This window comes from Epargyreus clarus, unplaced genomic scaffold (genome assembly GCF_041222505.1).
Source record: "Epargyreus clarus isolate Ecla_fem2 unplaced genomic scaffold, WU_Ecla_fem_2.2 ptg000008l, whole genome shotgun sequence".
In the NCBI taxonomy this organism is placed as follows: Eukaryota; Metazoa; Arthropoda; class Insecta; order Lepidoptera; family Hesperiidae; genus Epargyreus; species Epargyreus clarus.
The window spans coordinates 3,093,133-3,117,929 of record NW_027332216.1 but is presented as its reverse complement, the minus strand read 5'-3'; the positions used below and the strand labels follow the sequence as shown (position 1 = coordinate 3,117,929).

Here is a 24,797-nt window from a genome sequence, read left to right as displayed (position 1 = left end):
AATGATCACAAAATTTCAATTAAAAAAAATATCATCAGAATTTCAAAGTTAGGTTATTGGACGGAATTTTAATGTTTATCTATATAAAATTTGCTTTCCCAATAATGAAATATTCTATATAAAATTAACTAATGATAGATTTAATTTAACCAAATTTCTTGTAAAATTCTCTAAGAAACATTTATGTCATAATGCCATATATATGTTATTATTTTTACAGTATATCATTTACTAACTTATTCATTTAGATTTAAGAAAATATTAATTTATCTGCTATTTATGCGGAATGTCAAGCTGGTGTACTTACCTATAATATATCACATTCCTATTACAAATATTATTTATTTTAAGTAACATAAATTTCCAACTTAGTTTGGTACATATATGCAATCTGGCAATAAACGGCGAGACAAGTGCCAAAAAGCCAAGGCACCGACCGAAGTGCCAAATCTGCCAAATCAATCTGCCAAAATTATTCCGCTGAGGCGGTGTGTGGTGTGTAATAGGAATTTTTATTTAAAGAAATTACTGCTTCGCAAATAGGGGTCGAAATTTCGAGTAATCCATGTTGCCTAAATTTGATTAATTATCAGTAAACTTTAACAAATTTTAATTGATATACGTCAGTCCGCACCATGGCACACTGTATGAGAGTTTTGCATGGCCAGGTAAGTTTAATAATTTATATTATACTAAATCCACGTGTTATTAAATAATTAGCGAAGCGCTAGTTACTGCGAATGTGATTTATATTCAATGTTTTTGTTTACGGCGTTATCAGCCTGCGAAATTACGATAGTGATTATGTGAATGAATCGGGTCATATCACGTAAAATTAACTCGAAAGGTCGGCTCAGGTCATCCGTGCTATCAGCAGGATCTTATTTACTACGCGTGTACCGCTTAAATCCGGTTGTCATCTGAGTATATCCGATGGTGTCACTGAGAGGGAGTCGTTTGTTTCAGGGTGGTAGGACGAGGGCTGTACTCTTGGAGATCCAGCAAAGATGCTTCAGCGTGTCCCCCCTCAGCGCGGCGGCGGCCCAGGTACTTGCGAACACCTTAAAAAGTGCTATAAAAAGTGTTTTCAGTGATCATAGTACGTTGTTATGTAATCGGTACAAAGTTGAAAATGTTGTTCGGTGGCCTTTATGTTGTGTTTTATGGTGCCATGGCGTGTTTTAGGTCGCCATGTCGAAGTTCGACAAGGTTCCGTTGCCCTACGACAAGTTGACAAAGACTTTGGAGGTGGTTAAGAAAAGGTTGGGTCGTGACATGACCTTGTCTGAGAAGGTGCTCTACTCCCATCTGGATGACCCCAAAGGACAGGTCAGTGATAATTATCCGACATATTATTTACATATGCAAAAAATATACGCATTTTCATTCAAAAGCCTTTATATAATATAGCCATTACTTAACACAATACATTTAGAAGTGCCGCTTAAAATAAATGCAGTTCTACATTAAGAAAAATAGTAAAAGTGTCTGTTATATTAGTAAAATATTATATTATCTAGTACTTATATAAAGTGCGCTAAGAGAATAAGTAAACAACTGAAATATTTATTTTTGCCTCAAGGTTATAACATTTTCCATTGTTTACATTTCCAAAAGTGACGTAATTAGGGATAAATTGAAACTGAATTTATTAATCTACAATATTTTATGAAAATACTCAACAAATTAGGATACAGTGACAATGGTCAAACAAAAATGCATCTAAAAACTTATTTTAAAGATAAAACAATTTGATATCATTTACTCTTCCATTTGAAAATCAAAAGATTTTCTTTTTGTTTTTCTCTATGTTGTAGATATTGGCTATTTATTTAGATTTTTGTATTATCAATAGAAATATTAGGTAAATTTGTATTTATTGTTGAATTTCATCTACTGGTTGAACTTTACTATGTATAAATGTGCAAAATTTTGTATCATTAAGGCTAAAATTATTAGAGACTCATCATTTCTCATTAAAAATATTTGTAGAGCAATTGCTCAGTGCTCACATACTGTAATTCTTGACACGTGTGAGAGGTTAATATTGTAGGGTTAATAGACTGTTAAATGCTGATAACAGATCTAATTATAATCATATGGAATTAATAACTTGATAATATAATGAGGCCAGAACATATATCGCGGTGTAAGAGTCAGATGAACGCATCTACATTTTGTCAATTTTACAGGAGAGCAAAAATAGTGTGAAAATTCGCCACTTCAAACTTTACCAGATCATTAATAGAGATAATATACACTAGTTGAAATAAAACTATTGAATATAGCGTTACGTCGTTTTGCCATTTCATAAAAGACTACATTGTGGACCGTTTTGTGAAGAAGAAACCAATTTTTTATTTTTTGTACATAGATTCATCTGACTCTTACACCGCAATATCTCCCCTTCATGTACAAACATTTTTTGGTATAATTGATCACTAAGGGGAAAGCTGTACCAAAAATTTAAAGTTAATGAACTTTTGGAAAATAATCTGGCAAATATTTTATTTCCATTTCACTCTGATAGTTTAAAAGTACATTCTCAGTCGAGTGCATACATAATGAGAGATTTCTATTAAATGTACATGCATAAAATATTGTCATATACCATTTATTTGCAAAGTAAAGAAACTGAACTAAAGATAGTAATCTTATTAGACTTAGGGATTGTAGAGAGTAAGTTATTCATGAGTAAATCAACCTTCTGTGACTACAATTCATTAATTTCCCACTATTAAATAAGGGTCTTTTCAGCAAATGTGATGACCTAGGTCACGTTTCACTATTACTATCTCATAAAAGATAGAGATAAGTATAGGTTAGTAGATATCTATCTATTAATGAAATTTAACAATAACTATAACTGCTATGTATGCTAAAAAAAGCAGTGATAAATAACCTAGTGAATAAGAATCTCGGCTTCTTGGTCGAGGAGTCCGAGGTTCAAATCCCAGGCATGCACCTCTGATTTTTCAAAGTTATGTTTGTATTAGAAATTAATTACCACTTGCTTAAACGGAGAAGGAAAACATCTTGAGGAAACCAGTGTACCTGAAAAATCTTAAAAAAAAAAGATGTTCAGATGTATTTGAATTCTACCAATACGCACTTGGCCAGTGCGGTGGACTATAGCCTATTCCTTCTCATTTTGAGAGGAGACCCCTGCTCAGCAGTGGGACAATGGGTTGATGATGATAGCTGTTATAAAAATAGTAAGCCATATAAAACTAAAGCATGGAAACTATCATAATATGAAAATTTTGGTCATTTAATGTGGCCTTTTTGCATATTAAATTTAATTAGTAATTTTCATCATATCATTCGGATCATTCTGTATCCAAATATAGAGATATTGTATATACACTTGTTGCTTAAAGACATTAATATTCTACTATTAGTGTTATGCTGCACATTAAATTACCGATGTGCAAAGATATTCCAACTATTATGTCATGGTCAAATTAATTAAAGTAGATTCACTATTGAGTGTTACTTGTATTGTTAACACACCTTTAGGCAGAAACTCATTTCAAAAATATTTAATATGTTGTAAGGGAGAAGAGAACTTTTTAAATATAAATAAATAGAATTTTTTTGAAAAGAATAGCAAACAAACCTATATTCCACATCACATGTGTAATAAACCCTATGTAGGATTAGTCTTACCTGTAATTGGGGATACACTGATGACTGAATACCTTGAATCTCCTTTCAAATGAGAACATGCACTTAACTCTGATGTTATTAGACTAAAATATGTATGGTGATAATGTATACAGAATTAAAGCATAAAAGTAACATAAATAACTATGTAAAAAAAGAAAATTCCGCTAAGTTTTCTATTGGATCTTCTTAGTTGCAGCCATTTTCTGCTTCGGTAGTACTATAAGAAGAAATATTATGACTGGCAATATGTATATGCCTACACAAAGTAAATCTTAAAACACTTGATGTCATTAATCTTCATGTCACAGAAGGTTTTTTCATCTTTCAATGCACTCTTAGAAAACAGGTGTTCAGTACTAAAGACCAACCCAATGTGTGTTCATGATGCCTCGTATTTAACAGGAAATCGAACGTGGCACCAGCTATCTCCGCCTGCGGCCGGACCGCGTGGCCATGCAAGACGCGACCGCCCAGATGGCGATGCTGCAGTTCATCTCCTCCGGCCTGCCGAAGGTCGCTGTGCCTTCCACCATCCATTGCGACCACTTGATCGAAGCGCAGATCGGTGGTGACAAGGATTTGGCTAGAGCTAAGGTTTGTATCATACCGGGCTTTTTTTTATATTAAAATAGCGTCTTTATAAAGGTTACTTCTGCAAGATGTGTAAAGTTTAATTTCTGATTGTGTTATAAATATAAGAGTTAACTTTTGTTCCTATTAAACTGAGAATTACAAGTTTCCCAAATTGTTATTAAAGTTACCCACAGAGGACTATTCCCTTTGATAAGATTTAACTAATTTGACTGAAATACACTTCCAAATTATTGGTAATTCAAAAATACTTATCGTTATTTACCCAAAGTTACCTGAGAGAAACATAAGACCAACAAAGTTTAATCAATGTTATTCTAACCAAAGACCTATATTTTTATGTGGAATTGTATTTCGTTGTTTTATAGACTTTTCACATAGTAAAAGGTGTAAAAGCAAAATATTTAATAAAATAGTTCACTGAGTAATAATATGGTTTATCCCACAGGACATCAACAAGGAGGTGTACAAATTCCTGGAAACGGCCGGAGCGAAGTATGGCGTGGGTTTCTGGAAGCCCGGCTCCGGTATCATCCACCAGATCATCCTGGAGAACTACGCCTTCCCCGGCCTGCTCATGATCGGCACGGACTCCCACACTCCCAACGGTGGCGGTCTTGGTGGACTTTGCATTGGTAAGTAGTTTTTCATAAAAATCATTTCACTCTTACTCTTGCTTACTCTTAATTAAACACAGCTCATGTATGAAATAATAATAACATTAGACTGGACATGAACATGAATAGTTTAGTGGTTAGAAACTCAATCGTGTTCGTTATTTCGATTTGGAGGTGAGCAAAATCGCACGGCTGGGAGTTCTTTTAAAAATATGAATCCGCATTTGGACAGTGCGGTACACTATGAACAATGGCTACTTTTTGGTGGGATCCCATGCACAGTCCATGGATAAACGCCGACTTAACATTTGACTTAATACATAAATTAAATTTATAAAATAATTTAAATAATAGTTGCATCTAGATAAGTCCAATAAGCTTTACCCAATGACAACGTAGCAATATTGTAAAAAAATATATATTGTAACTCACAATTATATATACAAAATAAATATAATTCATTTACATTCACTTCAATGTTTGGTTGATACACGGATCCAGCATCTGATTTCAACATCAGATATTAGTATCATTCGTATATTTCGAGACTTCAGCTTAATCCGTTAAATGAAAGTACATAATATTCGTTGCAAGATTTTAACTAACCATACTAAGTCTACTAACAGTTAGCAAGCTAAGAGGAAAACTTGACATCAGAGATGTACACATTTCAATTTTAACACAAGCAAACGTATGCAAAATTGTCATTAATTATTATTACTTTAAAATGGTTGTTTAATTCTCATTTATCAGTATGTTTTAAATATTATAATGACTGGTACATTTCTTATGTCAACAATCAGTGCACAAAGTAATAAAGTTTATCTCGATAACTTACTCTTTATCTTTGTTTTATAAAAATGCGCAATTGTTATCAAAATTGTAATTAACTGATGAACTTTACTGCATTACGTATCAAATGAATGCGTCAGAAACATCACATGCGCTATCTGCGAAATGTTTTCTTTTGCAAGCCTACGCCAAAGAAATGCCTATAATAGGGCTCTTATAATATAGGAGTAGCAGACGAGCATGCATTCCACCTGATGGTATGTGGCTACTAACGCCCATGGACATCTGTAATCAATTCCAGATAAGATTACATTCCTACCTGTGGTCGGCCACAGATGCGCCGCTACCCCTGAGGACTAAGCTGGAATGCCTCAGAAAAGTATGTCTTCTTTACCACCCCCCTTCAAACCAGAACACAGCAGCGCTTGACAATGCTGTTATTAGGCAGAAATAAACTAAGAACTCTGCTACAAACTGGGCCTCTCAATCAATAAAACTTAGATTTAGGTTTAAGAATCTTTATTTCTCATAAGAACTTTACATCACTTAGAATGAGAAACTTAAAAATAATTATAATTATTATATGTGTCCGGTATGCCTACATGCGTTGTATGTGTATGTGTGTGTGTGCGTGGGTGAGTGCGTGTGTGTGTGTTTGTGCGTGTGTGTGCGTACGTAGTATTTGATTTACTGTTTAGAAATAATGAAAGACTTATTTTATCAATCTTAGACAATCAACCCCTAAGCGGGTAAACAAGGGATAAAAGTTTTATTTTATATTATAATTCAAGCATACCTAAAAAGTCGCGGACAAAAGCTAGTGATACTATATTATTTTTTGTAACTGACGTAAATTATTATCTTAAATTGTTTACGTTGTATTTGACTTTAACCACATTTAAATCCGTCTGATACATAAACGTATAATATAAACACTGATAAACAATATGTTCTATTTTAAACGTCTTTATGAAAAAACGTAACAGATAACCATTAATCTAGGTATATAATTAACTACGCTCCTAGTTATCAATCATCAACCTTTTACTGTCTAACTATTAGGTTCAGGTCTCACCTCAAAACTTAAGCCGTAGTCTATTAAACTACGGATTAGGAGACTTCACATATATCTGGAAACCATAACATTAAAAAAATTGATTATTTAAAGGTAGTAGAATATTTTGTGGTTCCATTCCGGTGGCACCACTACCACACCTATGTCTGCCTATTAACAGCAGTGTTAACCGCTGCTGTGGTCTGTTTTGACGGGTGTGGTAAAGGAGACTTATCCGAGCCCTTCCAACTTGTGGGATATCCATGGAAGGCAGTAGGAATTTACCTACCATGTACCTCATGATAAATGCCTACTGCATGATCGTTTCCTACTTCTTTTTTTATAAAAAAGACTTACAAAATTATTTGGAGTTTTAGCACTATCCATAGCACTTAAGTTTAAACAGCATAATTTATAAATACTAATAATATTATTCGTACAGGTGTCGGTGGCGCGGATGCCGTGGACGTGATGGCAGACATTCCATGGGAACTCAAGTGCCCGAAGGTCATCGGTGTGAAACTCACCGGTAAGTTGGCACAACACTACCATAGAGACGACACTAGCACTTTCTACGTGAAAGTATTGAAAATGAAAGTTGACGCAAGTGATGGAACGTTTTTCGTGATACAAAAAGGTTTTTTTTAAGCAAATCTCATTGCGATCTGTGATAGAGAGTCGTTGCAACAAAAGCTGTGAAAAAGAAAATTTGTCATTATATTTTTTTTATAAGCAAGGCCATAAAAGAAAAAAGGAACGACTCTTATTCAGAAATAAAATAGTTCTGATGATTTATAATACTTTACTTCTCACGACATTTTTTTGAATGAAGCGACCAAGTGCGGGCCGTACTCTCGTATATTTTCAGCTGTTTTTGTGCCGTTTTTTATTTTATTTATTGTACGTTTAACGTCTTCTTTTAAAAAATATAACAATATCATTGAAATAAACTGCAAAATGCTCTGTCGTGGTCTAATCTTGGACACTAATCAATTGATTCGAGCGACGTAGTTACTAGCTATTGAAGGGTCAATAGTCAACTTGGGGCGTTTGAACTGCGTCGTTGATACATGTTCAATTTACGTGCGAATAAACGAAATGAAACGTGTATGTCTTAGAATAATATTTGTTTTATGTTTTCACATTTGATACATTTTTCTTAAATAACTTTTGGTTGATCCCAAGTTTGTGGAACTTGGTTAATTATTAGATCTCTTTTTTTCTTAATTATTTTGCCTCAAAATATTAAAATTTAGCATTAATTTTTAGTATCTTTAACAGATACCAATAGTACAAAAATAGAAACAGTAGATTTTCAAGGATGCATATTCAAATAATTAATGAATTTATAATACGTAGGAAGTTTAGTAGTACAAAGAAACTATTCCAAACCGTTTTTTCGACTACTCAAATCGAACTATTTTAAACGGCGCACTAAACAAACGTAGTGCATATAGTTTTGAACTCCTACACGAAATTTTTCATTCACTCATTCGGACTAAAATAGTCTTTAAGGCGCTTATATTTGGGTTTATATTTGATACAATAATGTGCGTCTGCGCTTGCATAGATAGATAAGTCGTATTAGAGTTAAAAATAGAATGATATATTGCATGGCCGAATGCCAAGGAGCCAATGTCATGTGCTCGGATTTTTTACTCCTGAATTTTCTAACATTTAGGCTTGAGCGCACGGAGCGTTTTTTAGACGCTGCCGCGGACAGTCGCGGAATCGCAACACGCCAAAAATACGTACATGTAGATTGTAGGAAAACTGGCCTCTTTATGGCGCAGTTTGTTGGTGCGGTAATATGCAGTTATCTGCTGTTTCCGCTGCAACTAATAAGAAAGCATAGGTAGACCTTTTTCCGCCCGACTTACGATCTTGTTCCGTCGAATTTGCGGGCGCCATCATAATATTTCGTCAACGTACCTCAAAACCCTGCGTTTTCCTGAGTTTTGAATTAAAACAGCTATTTCGCATCCACACGCGGTAATGGCGGAAAATCTCTCCGTGGTTTCTCACTCACGATTTTGTTAATACCGTATCAGAATAGTCTGGGTGTTTTGATTGGGTTTATTACATTTGATAAGTCCATAGATAAACCAACAAAATAAACTCCTAATGATTCATAGTCTGCTGATATGTTACTTAAATATATCTTATGTGATACGTAGAAAGAGTTATTAGAGAGAGATAAGTCTCATTATTATGGCGCACTTGTACATTTTGTTCAAGCAAATTAGCATGCAGTTTAAAACAATCGTATGCAGTCCTCTGTGCCTGCAAATTGTGACGAGTTGACTGACTTGTGAATTTGAAAATAATACCTATTCGATGTCTATTTAGTTAATTATTCCGTGTTTGCAGTATACAATATTTACTTATACACAAAAAGAACATGAATAATTTTCATACGAAATTAATTGCAAAGTGGCTTCTGTCCCTTTGATACATGAAATGAAGAATAATAATAGCTTTAATTACCGTCCATGATGTTAATAATCACGTATTAATTTTCTTGTTCAACAAATCCTTTGATTTAATATGTTCTGATATGTATATCCTTTACAACTTGACACTGATGATTGTTATAAATTGGAATATAAAATTACGTCTTTTTCCTTTAATGCTATTATGCTATGCTTAATGCTGGACTTATAATAATTATACTTCGTTAATTTACCCCAGGCACATTAAACACTTTACATTTGTTTAGGCTACAAATAAATGATTTCCATCTTTTTAAAAATCTTTTTTTTTATTTCTTAATCCGCTCTTGGTGGTAAACTTGACGAAAACATCTTTACCTACACTAAACTAACGTTCCATAATAATTGGTAACCATTTACCTGAAAATGTACAAAATACACATTGAATTTCCAAAGTGATTTATCAATGGCGTTTCGGCCTTGGCGCTTATTATGTCGTTTAAACGTTCACACGTAAGATATATGTTATAGTTATACGTTACCTTAGATGAGTAAAATACATAGATTGATCACTCCTAACAAGAAATCGTTACCAGTTTTGAGAATTGAAATTGTTGCGTAAATAAAGTTTTGCCACGTCTCGTTTCTAAAATGTCCCTTAAATGTTTGAAATATTTATTTATTACGTAAATTACGTAGTATTAGTATTTATACGTTAATTTTCTTAATTTGTCGATAATTCAAAAGATAAAAGATAAAAAAAATCATCCTTTTGTGGCTTCATACAATTTTAAGGCGGTGAAGTATCTTTCTATTTTACTTATCAAAGTACGGTACGTACACGAGATGTAAATTGCGTATCAAGTTGTATTCTCGATTGGGATATGAATTCTTATCACGCGGCCAGACACGACTGTGATAGTAATATATGTGTGTATGTTGAGTGAATAATGCGAGACTTGGTTCGCTGTTAGATCTTGGTCATTAGATTTTACAGAATATTCGATACTGAAAGCTGTTAAGGCATGGAGCGTATTTCATAATAATATTAGGTAATTTATACCACGTATATTTAATACTACGCTTAAAAATTGGTTATATCGTCTTTTAGGAGATACGGATTCGTGCATTTGTATGGGCGAGAAAGAAGGAATTCTTATGCTAGGCTTACGAAGGATTCATATGCTATGCAGTAATTATTACTGCATCTCATTCGAAGGAACATTTGGTATTTGGGTGGCATCTATAAGATAATATCTGTTAAAAAAAAACGGTGAATTTCATGTCAATTAAAATTGTTTCAGAAAAACATAGGTTTGTTTCTATTGTAAAAACATGTTTTAAAAAAATCTATTTGACCCCCTAAACACCACATGCCCCTTTACATATGCTCAGTACATAGAAGGGGGGGGGGGGGGTCTATTACATTCAAATAGCCCGTTATGACTGGTTAGCTGACATATCGTTTGAAAATCAAATAAAAAATAACGACTGGTTTGTTAAATGCAAATCAAGTTTATTGTACGAGTCCATTGAACTTGTATGTTATATTTTTTGTACTCTTTCGGTCAAGAACATTTTGTATTAGGAATTGGAAATCATTTCGTTATTTTTTAATTTGGAAGTTTAGATTTATCGATGATTTAAAATATTTTAAATTTATTACCACTGTTCATAAGCTTAATGCTAGTTTTCCATAGCGTTTTTTTTTATAATATAAGAATAGCAGACGAGCATGCAGTCCACCTGATGGTAAGTGGCTACTGCCGCCCATGGACATCTGTGATCAACCCCAGATAGGATTAGATATTCCTACCTGAGGTCGGCCACAGATGCCCCGCTACCCCTGAGGACTAAGCTGGAACGCCTCGGAAAAGTTTGTCTCCCTTACCACACCCTTCAAACCGGAACACAGCAGCGCCTAACACTGCTGTTATTAGGTAGAAATAGGTGTGGCAGTGGTGCCGCCGGAGTCGAACCATAAAGGGTTCCATCACCTTCAAGCGTTGTAACATTATCAACTTCGAAAAACTTATTGTTACGGGTTATGGTTTACTATAAGCTGCATCATGGGGAATTAATGTAAGTTTGCTTTTGCCATTTTATACAGATAGAATAGCAAGTGATAGTCTAGTGGTTAAGAAACTCGGCCCCTCAATCGAGGGGTCCGAGGTTCAAACCCCAGGCACGCACCTCTGATTTTTCAAAGTTATGTGCGTATTAGAAATTAATTATCACTTGCTAAACGGTGAAGGAAAACATCGTGAGGAAACCTGCATACCCGAGAGATTAATAACAAAAAAAAATCTCGAAAGTATGTTAAGTCTACCAGTACGCACTTGGCCAGCGCGGTGGACTATGGCCTAATCCTTCTCATTATGAGAGGAGACCCGTGCCCAGCAGTGGGACAGTAATGGGTTGATGATGATGATGATGGTGATGACGGATAGACCATACCATAGCATAAATATTAAATACCCAAATGGTAAAAGTGTATTAGTTCATTATTATCATCAGTATTAGTCATAAATTCCATTTAATTCAAATATATAAAATTCTTTCTTCAAAAACCATTTTTGTTTAGTGAAACGTAAATCAAGCCTATAATTGTTTTCGTTTTGTTTTACCGTTCTTGAATACAATATAGGTACGCTTACATAATATTTGTAAGAGCAGATACAATAAAGCACAGTTGTTTAAACAAAAATATATACACTCCTTTGCAAAAAAAACGGGCGGGTTTGATTTTTTAACATTATTGGTAATAATTTAGTTCTTCAGAGGTTTTAATAGCCAAACTATGTTACTGGCACTTAATAAAGAGTCTGGGTATGAAAAAAAGTTCATTCCAAATTCAAAACTTTTGTTTTTTAAATTATTAATCCCTTTTTCATTTTGTGACACTTTTCGCGGGTTTGCGGTTAAAAGGTTATCAAGCAACTAAAAGTAACTTTTCGTTATTTTTAGTACAACAATTTATGTTTATCGCATAATTCTGCCTTATTGTGACTTAAAACAGATATCTTTGTGTCTATCGTAATGGCAGAAAAAGCAATGAGAGCTAGTAAAATTATAGCGCTGCTGGAAGAGGGGTGTAGCCAATGTTACGTCTCACAGCGGTTAAACGTGAGTCGTTCAACCGTACAAAGAACCTGGACTCGATACCAAGAGACAGGTTCCGTTCAGAGAAGGCAAGGTTCTGGGAGAAAACGTTGCACACAGCCGCGAGACGATCGCTTTTTAGTGACTCAGGCGCTGAGGAACCGCAAATGCAGTTACATAGACCTCAAAAGAAACCTTGAAGAGGTACGAGGAGCACAAGTTAGCCTATGGACTGTGAGGAGAAGACTTTTAGCTGCTGATATACGTAGTCGACGACCAGCGCGGGCCCCCAAGTTACTCCGTGAGCACCGGATTGCGCGGTTGAGGTTCGCTAGAAATTGCCTATCTTGGACACCAGGTAACTGGAGTAGCGTACTCTTCTCCGATGAGGCTCGAATTTGTCTGCATGGTGAGGACCGACGTCGGCGAGTGTTACGAAGACCAGGGGAACGCTATGCCGATGTGTGTTTTGAAGAAATCACCCCTTATGGTGGAGGGTCCGTTATGTTTTGGGCGGGCGTAACTTCCAACTATCGTACCGAGATAGTATTCATAGAAAATGGCTCACTAAATGCGCATAGGTACATAACAGAAATCCTTTCTCAAAATGCACAACCCGCACTGACTGTAATTGGTGAAGATGCCATTTACATGGACGATAATGCTCGGGCCCACCGTTCTGGCGACGTAGATGCTTATATGCAAGAGGTCGGTATTCGTCGTTTGGATTGGCCAGCGCGGAGCCCCGACCTTAACCCCATTGAGCATGTTTGGGACCTCCTAAAAAGGCGAGTACGATCTGTCCAACCACCTCCACAAAACATCAGAGAGCTTAAACGTGTAATCTCGACTGAGTGGGAACACATTCCACAGGACACCATCAAAAGCCTGGTGGGAAGCATGCCAAGACGATTACATGCCGTAATCGCTGCAAGAGGAGGTCATACTCGTTATTAATTTTTATTTTTTAATGTCTCTTTTATTAAAATACCATAAAAATACTCGTAGTCTTAATTTCATTATACCCATAAAAATGTCCATTTTAACACGGCTCTCTGTTTACATTGACTAAAACACCGATACCAGGATAAAAGTGTTAAAAAACTAGATTCTCATTGATAATAAGAAATTTCTAGTCATCCAAGCTAATGACATACTAAAAATATAATAATATTTACCCATAGAAAAGCTAAGGTAAAGTGTGTGTGTAAGGTGCCCGTTTTTTTTGCAAAGGAGTTTATATCGTGGTTTGACGTAACTTGTGATGCTATGCAATAAGAGTAAATATATATATCCTTTCTTTATAAATAATGCAATAAAAATGGTGGATTATCATGTGTATCTCGCTCACACATTACATGAAACAAGTGGATTTCTGACCTCTCAGGTCAAAGTACACGACTGAGGAGGGAAATATTTTTCGAATGTATGTATGTATGTCGTATTCTTTGATACGCCCTGCTGCTTCAACGACTTTTTAACATATTGAGGTGTCGTTGGATTAGTCTTAATTTTGGGAGGTACATAAGAAATATATTGAAACAGTCAAATTTTTTATTCTCCGGTAATTTTTGATGTGAAACATCTATAGCCGCACGTAAAACCGATTTCTAGCGTGGCGACGCATGCCGTGGCGACGCTGACGTGTCGCCACGCTATACGATGGTATATATGTATATACAGTCTATATGCAGTAGTGTGTACGGTGTGGCGACGCGTCGCCATGCGCAAAAATCGTACTCACATTTTTTTTTTAACATTTTCACTTACATAACAGAAATTTCATTATTTTGCAATATTACTGTTTTATTAAGGTTAACATGTTACACTAGTAATATCTCCGTATATTTGAATTATTTTACCTTTTCCTTATAATCGATATTTTTATCTCAAATGTTTATTGTATTTTCCTGCTTTAAATTTGAGGTCGATTAGTATATATTTTCCTCGTCCATTCCAACAACAAAAAAAAACTAATTAAAGAACGATTCTTACTTTAATATATTCTGGCGATAATAAAGTAAATGAAGATTGAATTTTTTAAGGTAAATCATGATTGATAAATAGATAGATTGATACTCAGACACTATTAAATTACGCGATAATTATAATGATATAATTATCTTGAAGTGCTAATTAAGATAAATATTTGTGTGAATGTACACGACCTTGTGATAGGATTTATTGTAAGAAAAACTAAATATTTATATTAGAATTACTTGTGCTACTTTTGCCCCGCGGTGTCACCGGCGTTTAAAAATATAACCGAATTTCTCCTTATAACATTAACGATCTTCCAGTGAAAGTTTCGTGAAAATCGATCAAGGAGTTTCTGAGATTAGCCGGAACAAACAAACAGGAAAAAAAAAATGTTTTTATAAGTATGGTATATATTTTCCTATGCATTTAGTAAAAACCTGTTATTTTGTCATTACAAACAGACACATTTTTTTATTTAAATATATTAAGGCGTGGCGGAGCGGTCACCATACCCGTCTGACGCGCAAAGGGTCCCGGGTTCGATCCCCGGTCAGTCAGATTTGTGAATGATAAATTTAGATTTCTGTTTCTGGGTATGGGTGTTTGTGTATTTGACTATATGTGTGTCCATGTCATACACGACAGGGAATCTAGTGTGGAGCTGTGAGTGTAGAAAGCGTTTTATGTGAGCCAAAAATAAACACTTATTAAATTGACCCATTTGTTATGACTTCGGATAAGAAGAGACAATTATATTCTTTGATAACGCAGTGTGTAGGACAAGTTGTATAACCCCGCTATCAAATGACCGTAATGAGAACAATTGGTGTGCACTTATTGTACTAGACGTCAAGCGTGTTCTAGATATAACTATGAGAAGCTTGTAAATGTTTTTTGCCAATTAATAATTATACTTTAAAAACTAAAAACCATGCTACAATAGCTTAAGGAAAATCGTTAATCCTGATTCCTGACGATCCTGATGAAGAGAATGGGATAAAATTATTAAAATCGTGTATTGTAATTGGTTCTTGATAATTGTTCAAAAATTTTCAATTATCTCTTGAAATATATAATCAAACTCAAGCCCGATTGCCAGTTCGGTGTTTATCCTTAACAATGTCTTTAACTTTAACATTACAAGATTCGTGTACACTAAAATGTGTTTAAAAGCGAACACTTTTTACAATGATAAATCTAGATAAATTGACAAAAGATAACAGGTACAAGTTTTATTTGTCTCAGTTTTGCGTCAATGAGTTTAAGTGCTTCACTACTACTTTTTAAAAATAAAATACACAAATAATAAATACTTTTTACACAGATTTTGAAATATTATTATCATCTTTGTTTATTTTGGTGATTCATTAGTAGACATGAGCTAGTTACGTGTAAAGGACAGCCCTAAACGTTAAGGCTGCATCGCGCAAGCCCTGCACGGTACTTACGCTGCATCGTGCAAAATTTAAATAAAATTAGTTATACGTTCGCGTAAATAGACTTTTCGATTCTTTCCTCGACGCCCAGCTCCCATAACTAGCTCATAAGAGACAATCTGAGTTCATCATATTTTTTATTTGTTTTAAAATTGAAGGAGTAAATTAATGAGCATGCAGTCCACCTGACGGGAAGAAGTCTCTGTCGCTTATTGAAATCTTTAACCAATTCCATTTAGAACAAGGGTTCCTAAAGCCAATCACAGTTTCATTGCCACTCCTGAGGATTAACATATTCGTCTCATGTGGTAGAAAGCATCCACACCCTTCCACCAAAGTGCAATTGCTACTTCACACTACACACTGACGATGAGGTTGTACCAACGTGAAACACACTGATTCTACCAAAAGAAAATTTCAAATTCTCCCCAGGAATCAAACCCTAAACCCTCTACATAGCACATAATGACAATTTCTTATTTTAAAATGGCACAGAAAATATACATAATCACCATTTCTTATTTATCCTCTCAGGAAAGCTGAAGGGCTGGACGAGCCCCAAGGACGTTATCCTGAAGGTTGCCGGCATCCTGACTGTCAAGGGCGGTACTGGCGCCATCGTGGAGTACCACGGGCCCGGCGTCGACTCCATCTCCTGCACCGGCATGGCCACCATCTGCAACATGGGCGCTGAGATCGGAGCCACTACCAGTGTAAGAAGATATGATATATTATTATATAACTTGCTTCAATATGATATCCAAAATATCGGTGTTTGTTTATCTCGTTTATGTATGATTGAAAATATTTATTAAAACAAGTTATACAGTAAAATTAACAAAAATGTAATATTAGTTTTTTGGGAGCTTATGATTGTTAATAACCCATCTTAATCCGTTGAAGTAATTAACCAACAACCACATACCATCGGCCTGTGGTGGTTAATTTTGGAATTTGTTTGACACCACATTATAAATGGTAATTGAAATAATACTATAATTTAGGTTCGCTACGAATATATGATTTAAAATATATGTAATATTTAAAACACACTAACTGACAATTTTGTAGATTTCAAATTATCACGATATTGGATTCTTAGACAGATGTACGTCAAAGGTATTTAAGAACAACATATAAACTACGAGGTCTACTTTGATGTATTGTTACATGTTAGACATGTTAGACTAATGTTAGACTGATGTTCTGACTTGGTGTTATATTATAAGAAATATAATTATATTTACATATGATCAGAATAGTATTCCCAAATAATCAGAGTTTAAGCAAAGATATAAATAAGTGTGTTCCATCAGGTGTTCCCATACAACGCGCGGATGGAGGCGTACCTGAAGTCGACCGGCCGCAACGACATCGCCGCGGCGGCCAACAGCTACAAGAACCTGCTCACACCCGACCCCAAGGCGCCCTATGACCAGGTATACCTCTCCAACGAGATAACCACCATTTAGGCAATGTTGTTTTAAGTATACGATCGAAGGTACAATGTACATACAAGGTAATAAGGTAGGTAATAATAAGGTAGGTCATACAATGTGAAATAATTACTATGTTAAAAATGCTTTTACCCAACTGCTGAAGGTAATGTTTTTTGAGCGTTTATGTATGTTTATTTGAGACGCCGTGCAGTACAAACAGATTTTATACATTTGATTACACATGAGGTATAAATGGGATCGCCTAAAATGTATGAATGTCGGGCGTTTTGATTTTATAATCATTATCTAGTTCTGCATCGACAAAACTTAATAATATGCATTTAACTTCGAAAAACATCTGGATTGAATGAGTTTAAGAGCCCAATATTCATAAAATATAAATATCAGTCTTGTATAAATTGTTATTTCTTGTCTCTCACTAATCTACAAACAGTCATCTAGGAGTCTTTGAAAAAATCAGCCCGAGACTCTAACTTGAAACCTCCATTGTGAGAGACCCTGTATTATACCTACCACTAGACTATCATTGCATTATTTATATAAAAAGATATTTAATTTTAATTCTAATCTTATCAAATTTCCAATCTACAGCTGGTGGAAATCGACCTCTCAACCCTGGAGCCACACGTGAACGGCCCCTTCACCCCCGATCTAGCCAACCCCATCTCGAAGCTGGGCGAGGCCGCCAAGAAGAACGGCTGGCCCGTCGACATCCGTGTCGGCCTCATTGGGTCTTGCACCAACTCCTCGTATGAGGATATGGGCCGCTGCGCCAGTATTGTGAAAGAGGTAGGTGAATAAGCTTTACAGATTAAACTATGGTAACATGATCACAGATATCTTCTTTTTTTTGGGACGGGAGAGTTACTCGGTACCGTATGACCATAGTTACTTGGTACCGTATGGTCAAATATACTTGGTACCGTATGGTCAAAAGTTACTCGGTACCGTATGGTCAAAAGTTACTCGGTACCGTATGGTCAAAAGTTACTCGGTACCGTATGGTCAAAAGTTACTCGGTACCGTATGGTCAAAAGTTACTCGGTACCGTATGATCAAAAGTTACTCGGTACCGTATGGTCAAAAGTTACTCGGTACCGTATGGTCAAAAGTTACTCGGTACCGTATGGTCAAAAGTTACTCGGTACCGTATGGTCAAAAGTTACTCGGTACCGTATGGTCAAAAGTTACTCGGTACCGTATGGTCAAAAGTTACTCGGTACCGTATGATCAAAAGTTACTCGGTACCGTATGATCAAAAGTTACTCGGTACCGTATGGTCAAAAGTTACTCGGTAGCGTATGGCCAAAAGTTACTCGGTACCGTATGATCAAAAGTTACTCGGTACCGTATGGCCAAAAGTTACTCGGTACCGTATGATCAAAAGTTACTCGGTACCGTATGGTCAAAAGTTTACTCGGTACCGTATGAACGACACCGTGTTGTTTGAGATTTCCAATGGAAGGCCGGGGGCTCTGTCCCTGTGGAACGGGAGATCTTGCGCTCATCCCGCTCCTTCAGGTATTTATGACGGTATGCAACCACACACACCGTCGTTATTCTCGAATCCTTGATTGGTCGGTCCGTAGATGCAAATCTTGACACCCGCAACCCCATACGATCTCTTTATTACGGCAAACAGGTAACCCCAGCTCTATTCAGGTCACGGGACTACAAGAATAAGATGACTTTATTTAACTATTTCAAATTCTTTTAATGTTTTTTGTATAAAGCTGTGGGATTTATTCTCTTATTAGAATCATGCACTTACTCATAAGAGGGAACACGATAAAGATGTTTCTTTACCGTTTAAGTAACCACTAAGCGTACATGTTATAACACAATACTTACGTTATCCAGGCGCTGAGCCACGGTGTAAAGTCGAAGATCCCCTTCAACGTGACCCCCGGCTCTGAACAAGTGCGAGCCACCATCGAGAGGGACGGCATCGCGCAGACCCTCAGGGACTTTGGTGGCACCGTGAGTATACCGTCATCATCATCATTATCAATAACAATATCGCCAAGAATATGAGCCAAGCAAGACAATGCATGCTGCTCCTGAACTGTGTAGATACTATTTTTCAAATAAACTTAACTATAACTACAAGAATAAAAGTGCTTTCAAACAGTATGACCAACGTGACACTTCATGCGAATAAAAATTTTATGTGTGGTTGTACTCTGAATAACCGACATCCAGTCAAATAGGTACATCCGAGTTGTTTGCATACTCGTACTCGCCTCTATTCGTCAGTCCTCGGCGACTATCTAAACAGCATAACAAAGGTGTGTTCGTCCCCAGGTGCTCGCGAACGCGTGCGGCCCCTGCATCGGTCAATGGGACCGCAAGGACGTGAAGAAGGGCGAGAAGAACACGATCGTGACGTCATACAACAGGAACTTCACCGGCCGCAACGACGCGAACCCCGCCACGCACTGCTTCGTCACGAGCCCGGAGCTCGTCACCGCTCTGTCGCTCGCTGGTCGGATGCCACTATATCTCTCTTTTTGCTACGTTTTTATTAGCTTCACGATCGTGCGTCGTCACCGCTCTATTGCTCGCTGGTCGGTTGCCACTATATCTCTCTTTTTGCCACGTTTTTATTAGCTCCACGATCGTGCGTCGTCACCGCTCTATTGCTCGCTGGTCGGTTACCACTATATTTCTATATTGACCACTTTTTCTTATAAGGCTGAAGAAGCAAATGGGTATGCTGTCCATCTGATGGTAAACAGTTGCTGCTGCCCGATCTATAACTAATGCATTGCCTCCTGAGGACTAAGATAGTCTTATGTGACACTTATTTGTAGTAGACCCTTCCACCGAAACACAAAAACTGTTTCACGCTAGAAATCGGCATGGTAGTGGTATTACCCTGGTATAACTACACTGGTTCTACCACCATTCGAGCCAACCTATAAAAAAGATTTGTTTTATGAAGTTTCTTACACCTATTTTTGTAATCGCTAAAATCGGTCCAATGGTGACTTTTGTATTTATTTTCAAATTCTTTAAGTTCTATTCAAATTAATACTTTGAATAAAAAAATACTCAGCTTAGTTACATATTTGTATTCCACATTATTTATTATTTTCTTATATAGAATCCACAACCGCCCGGACCAACAAATTTCATGACATTGTAACAAAGAAAATTAATTATTTTTTACATGTTCCGTCCCACAGGTCGTCTCGACTTCAACCCTTTAACAGACCAGCTTACTGGCAAGGACGGCAAGAAGTTCAAGCTGTCGGATCCCTTCGCAGACGAGCTGCCCGCTAAGGGCTTCGACCCCGGCCAGGACACGTACGAACACCCACCCGCTGATGGCAGCAGTGAGTATATGTTAACTAACTAGATAACTAAGTAATTAACTAACTACCCAACGGATCAGTACATCAATGGTAATATTTTACTATTCATTTGTAAGAAGTTGCTTCAGTCTTGTTCTTATGTGTGTCAACTAAGGTGGGTAATTACCTTAGTACATCAATAGTAATATTTTACTATTCATTTGTAGGAAGTTGCTTCAGTCCTATTATACTTTTTGCGAGTCCTATTATGATTTTTTCGTGTACGAATCGGTAAAGTATTAAGGATATACCGATGATTAGTTCTTATAGAATTAATCAATTATCTAACTACGGATTAACAGCATAACTGAACAGTAAAAGGTAGCATGGTCTTTTCGATTTTATGAATTTTTTTCATGATCAATTTTTTATTGTGATAAGTTAATGTTTTGTGATGAGTAATAATAAAATTGTAATGTTTTCTAAGGAATAATTATCAAAGTTTATCTGGAAAGATTGCTTAAGATCGCATTACGATTACGATGTATGAATAGATACTATTTGTTAAATGGTATATGACTAGAAAATATCGAAGTGTTGTAACTGGTGTCAATTAAGAATGTATTTCAAATTGGTTATTAACACCTCTTATATTTATGTAAAACAGAAGTACAAGTTGACGTGTCCCCAACCTCCGACCGCCTGCAACTGCTAGACCCGTTCGACAAGTGGGACGGCAAGGACCTCACGGAGATGACCATCCTCATCAAGGTGAAGGGCAAGTGCACTACCGACCACATCTCCGCCGCCGGGCCCTGGCTCAAGTACCGTGGACATCTCGACAACATCTCCAATAACATGTTCATCACGTGAGTTTGATTTTAATATTTGTAAGACTTCGAAAATAATAGTAAGTATAGTCTGCCAAATGTCTTCAAACTGAATGCAATATTAAGACAGTCGCCGAATAGAAACGAATAGACGCGAATATAATTGTAACTAACTTACTCATATAACATGTTTATCACGTGAGTTTGCTTCCAATGCTTTCATGATAACAAAACTGAAAATATGCAAGTTGTGGTATATTAGTCAAGTAATTTGAAACTTTAAGATCCTAGGACGATTTTAATAATGTTATGAAAAAGGTCTGAATTTTGTAGTGTAATGTAAGAAATCTAGTTTAAAAAAATATCAGTGTAATTGATTAAAGACGAATCCACGCTTACGAATTTTATCTCATTTTCTCAAGTGGTTGTTTAGGTAAATCTAAGTGCTGTGTCATTCAATAAGCCGTCTATATATTTCAGAGCGTATAACTTATTTATATTTATGAAAAATCTGAGCCACTTGAGGCCAGACAAAACTCAATGTCTTAATTTGTAATATTGTATTAAATTTAATTCGGGGTATTATTGGAGTAAACGAGTCGTTGTTATGTTAAATAGAACAATGTGTTGTTGTATTGATAAATTTATAAATATTTATCGTGTGAGAATGCATGCTTGCACAGAGTCGCGGGTCCTCAAATCCAGTTTTATATTTGACGACCCGCGTGGCTGACCGGTCACCATACCGGTCTGAGGCGCAGAGGGCGCTGGTTTCAATTCCCAGCCAGAGAAATATCTGAATGTTGAATTTAGGTTTCTGTTTTGGATCTGAGATGAATGTAGAAATGTCTTACATATAATTGTAGGGCTGTGAGTGCAGAAAGCGTTTTATATAATATACATAATTGTTTGTTTATTCCAGCGCAACAAACGCCGAGAACGGCGAGCTGAACAAGGTGCGCAACCAGCTGACGGGCGAGTGGGGCCCCGTGCCGGCCACCGCGCGCGCGTACAAGGCGGCCGGCGCGCGCTGGTGCGTCGTCGGCGACGAGAACTACGGCGAGGGCTCCTCGCGCGAGCACGCCGCGCTCGAGCCCCGGCATCTGGGCGGTCGCGCTATCATCGTTAAGAGCTTCGCCAGGTGCGTATTTAGCTAAGATGGGACGCCTTCTCGCCCGGACGCACATATATTGCGGCATTGTCAATATAAGGGCGGTGGGCAGGAAATTCGGATCTCTCAGGTGGTCGAATGCCCCCTGGATTTATAATGTTTATTTATAATAATATAATGTTATTTAAAACAATATATTATAATGAACAAGTATCAAAAATAAACCAACCCCACTGTTTAATGGGTGGTTCGGTACGTGTCGCGTCGTTACCGAGCGGAGGTGTGTATTGACTAGGTGGCAGAGTCTGCGCCAAATTGCTAGTCCGCTCTGAATATAGAATATCGTGGCAATAGCAAATTGTTGATGTCAGCGGGACGGAGACAGCGAGGATACATAGCTGCATACATACCGCTCGAAAGTATTACAGTTTCGTTAGGAAGTATGCATGTCAGGCGCACAATTGTACAATTCGTCGAATATTGGGACTCGTAACATTTAGTATAAATTTATACCAAACTTGGTATTTTTTTAGATTTAACAAATCGTAGTACTCAAGTCATTCGTTACTTTTGTTACAAATATTTGTGGTTTCATTATAGAATCCACGAGACCAACTTGAAGAAGCAAGGTCTGCTGCCGCTGACTTTCGCAAACGCATCCGACTACGACAAAATCAAACCTGATGACAAGATCTCGCTGCTCGGCCTCAAGGACCTCGCGCCTGGAAAAGTATGTATATAGTATACCAACAGTATTTATTTCTTTATAGTTACTTTTTTATAATATAGGAGTGGCAGACAAGCTTGCAGTCCACCTGATGGTAAGTGGCTACTGCCGCCCATGGTCATCTGTAATCAACCCCCGATATAATTAAATATTCTTACCTGAGGTCGGCCACAGATACGCCGCTACCCCTGAGGATTGAACTGGAACACCTCGGAAAAGTATGTCTCCCTTACAACATTTACTTACGGGGCCTATTTATAGTATTGTCTGTGCGTTGTAATTATACAAGCAATCCCATTGAGGAATCATACTTAATCTAATAATAGCTCCGAAGTTGACATTAATAATAATGTTAATTTTTACAGCCCGTCGTATGCGAAATCAAGCACAAAGACGGCAAGACAGAGCGCATCAACCTCAACCACTCGTTGAACGACCAACAGATCTCGTGGTTCAAGGCTGGCTCCGCCCTCAACAGGATGAAGGAAATTGCCGCTGGCAAGTGAACACCCAAGCCCTTAGATTAAACTTGCACTGGACACTGCCCCATTACAGGGAAATGTTACGAAGATAGCAACACTAGCAAAGCCACAAATCGAACAGAATTCAGATTTGAATTTCGAATCTCGAACTGTACGATATTAAATGCGTAGGACGTTTAATGTTAATGATGGCAGCATATTTTTACACTCGTGTAGCTCTAGGTTTTAATACAGTTAGAAAAATATGCAAATGAACTCGAACCAGTGCAAGTAGTTACCATTTTTTAGTTCAAAGTTATCATTTATAGAGCATTTCGTTCCTTTCTCAATATTCGGACAATACTTAGTCGAGGCGGTTGAAGAATCTTATAGTTAGCCTAGTACAAAATTACTTAGATGAACTTAGCGAATAAGTTAAAATACCTTTTTTTTTCGATGATTATTGTAAATCAATACTTAAGTCAACTTGTTTTATTTTATTATTTATGTAAATAATATTTATCGACGAAATAAAATGTTACGTACGTATTCTTGGGACATTATTTTATTATACCTTTTCCTTGTCATCTCATATTGCTATTATGACTGAAAATTTTATGTAAGCATACAGATTGGCATTTGATGATTAATTTCATAGAACTACGAAAGTGGTCGACTGCCGAAATTATAAATAATGGTCTTTATTTCTGAATACAACAGCCTGTATTATACGAAAGTACCTATGTTATGGCTCAACATAGTATATCAACATCAGAATAATTCTGTGAAACGAAGGGGTAAATTGACCCAGAGGGCTCACATATGTGAACCGCAATCGCGGTCTATCGCATTCTCAAGTAGTATGTGAACAAGCAATTAGGGCGCTTTTCCTTCCGCGCGATAAGCCCTCATGTGCATCTCACCCGAACGAACTATTGTTTTTATGCATATGAGCCGTAAATACACTGCATTTCAATTCATGTATATAGGACGCGCGTGCGGGCATAAACACGCGCGACAGTGTTCGTAATAGCGACATATCTATAACCAGATAAAACCCTAGTTTTATGTAGACTTGGTTACAGACCAGCAGTGACTACTTACACATAATTGTTTCCTACTTGTCTTACGAAAAAACTATAAATGATACAAAGATCTACAAATCCATACTAAAGAACATTGTATGGCTTCATCCCTTTCCAATTTTAGAAGACCTATATAGATTTCAAATCAATAACT

The 24,797-nt window shown here is 36.6% G+C and overlaps 1 protein-coding gene across 1 annotated transcript; it reads left to right on the top strand.

Annotated features, from left to right (window-relative positions):
* Nucleotides 1-435: 435 nt before the first annotated feature.
* Nucleotides 436-24,109, top strand: mAcon1 (Mitochondrial aconitase 1). The gene is made up of 16 exons (XM_073075616.1): nucleotides 436-668; nucleotides 967-1,047; nucleotides 1,186-1,329; nucleotides 4,072-4,263; nucleotides 4,709-4,895; nucleotides 7,166-7,252; nucleotides 16,208-16,386; nucleotides 16,990-17,112; nucleotides 17,725-17,922; nucleotides 18,994-19,113; nucleotides 19,438-19,618; nucleotides 20,322-20,471; nucleotides 21,097-21,298; nucleotides 22,182-22,400; nucleotides 22,971-23,100; nucleotides 23,463-24,109. Exons 1-16 carry the CDS (start codon nucleotides 636-638, stop codon nucleotides 23,601-23,603), a joined length of 2,367 nt encoding a protein of 788 aa, XP_072931717.1. The 5' UTR covers nucleotides 436-635; the 3' UTR covers nucleotides 23,604-24,109.
* The last annotated feature ends 688 nt before the right edge of the window (nucleotides 24,110-24,797 follow it).

Excerpts from the sequence above, each read along its gene's own strand:
- mAcon1 (XM_073075616.1), top strand. The coding sequence starts at position 636 with ATGGCACACTGTATGAGAGTTTTGCATGGCCAG. Across the intron at positions 4,896-7,165 it reads TCTTGGTGGACTTTGCATTG|GTGTCGGTGGCGCGGATGCC; the intron begins GTAAGTAGTTTT and ends TTATTCGTACAG. Across the intron at positions 7,253-16,207 it reads CATCGGTGTGAAACTCACCG|GAAAGCTGAAGGGCTGGACG; the intron begins GTAAGTTGGCAC and ends TTATCCTCTCAG.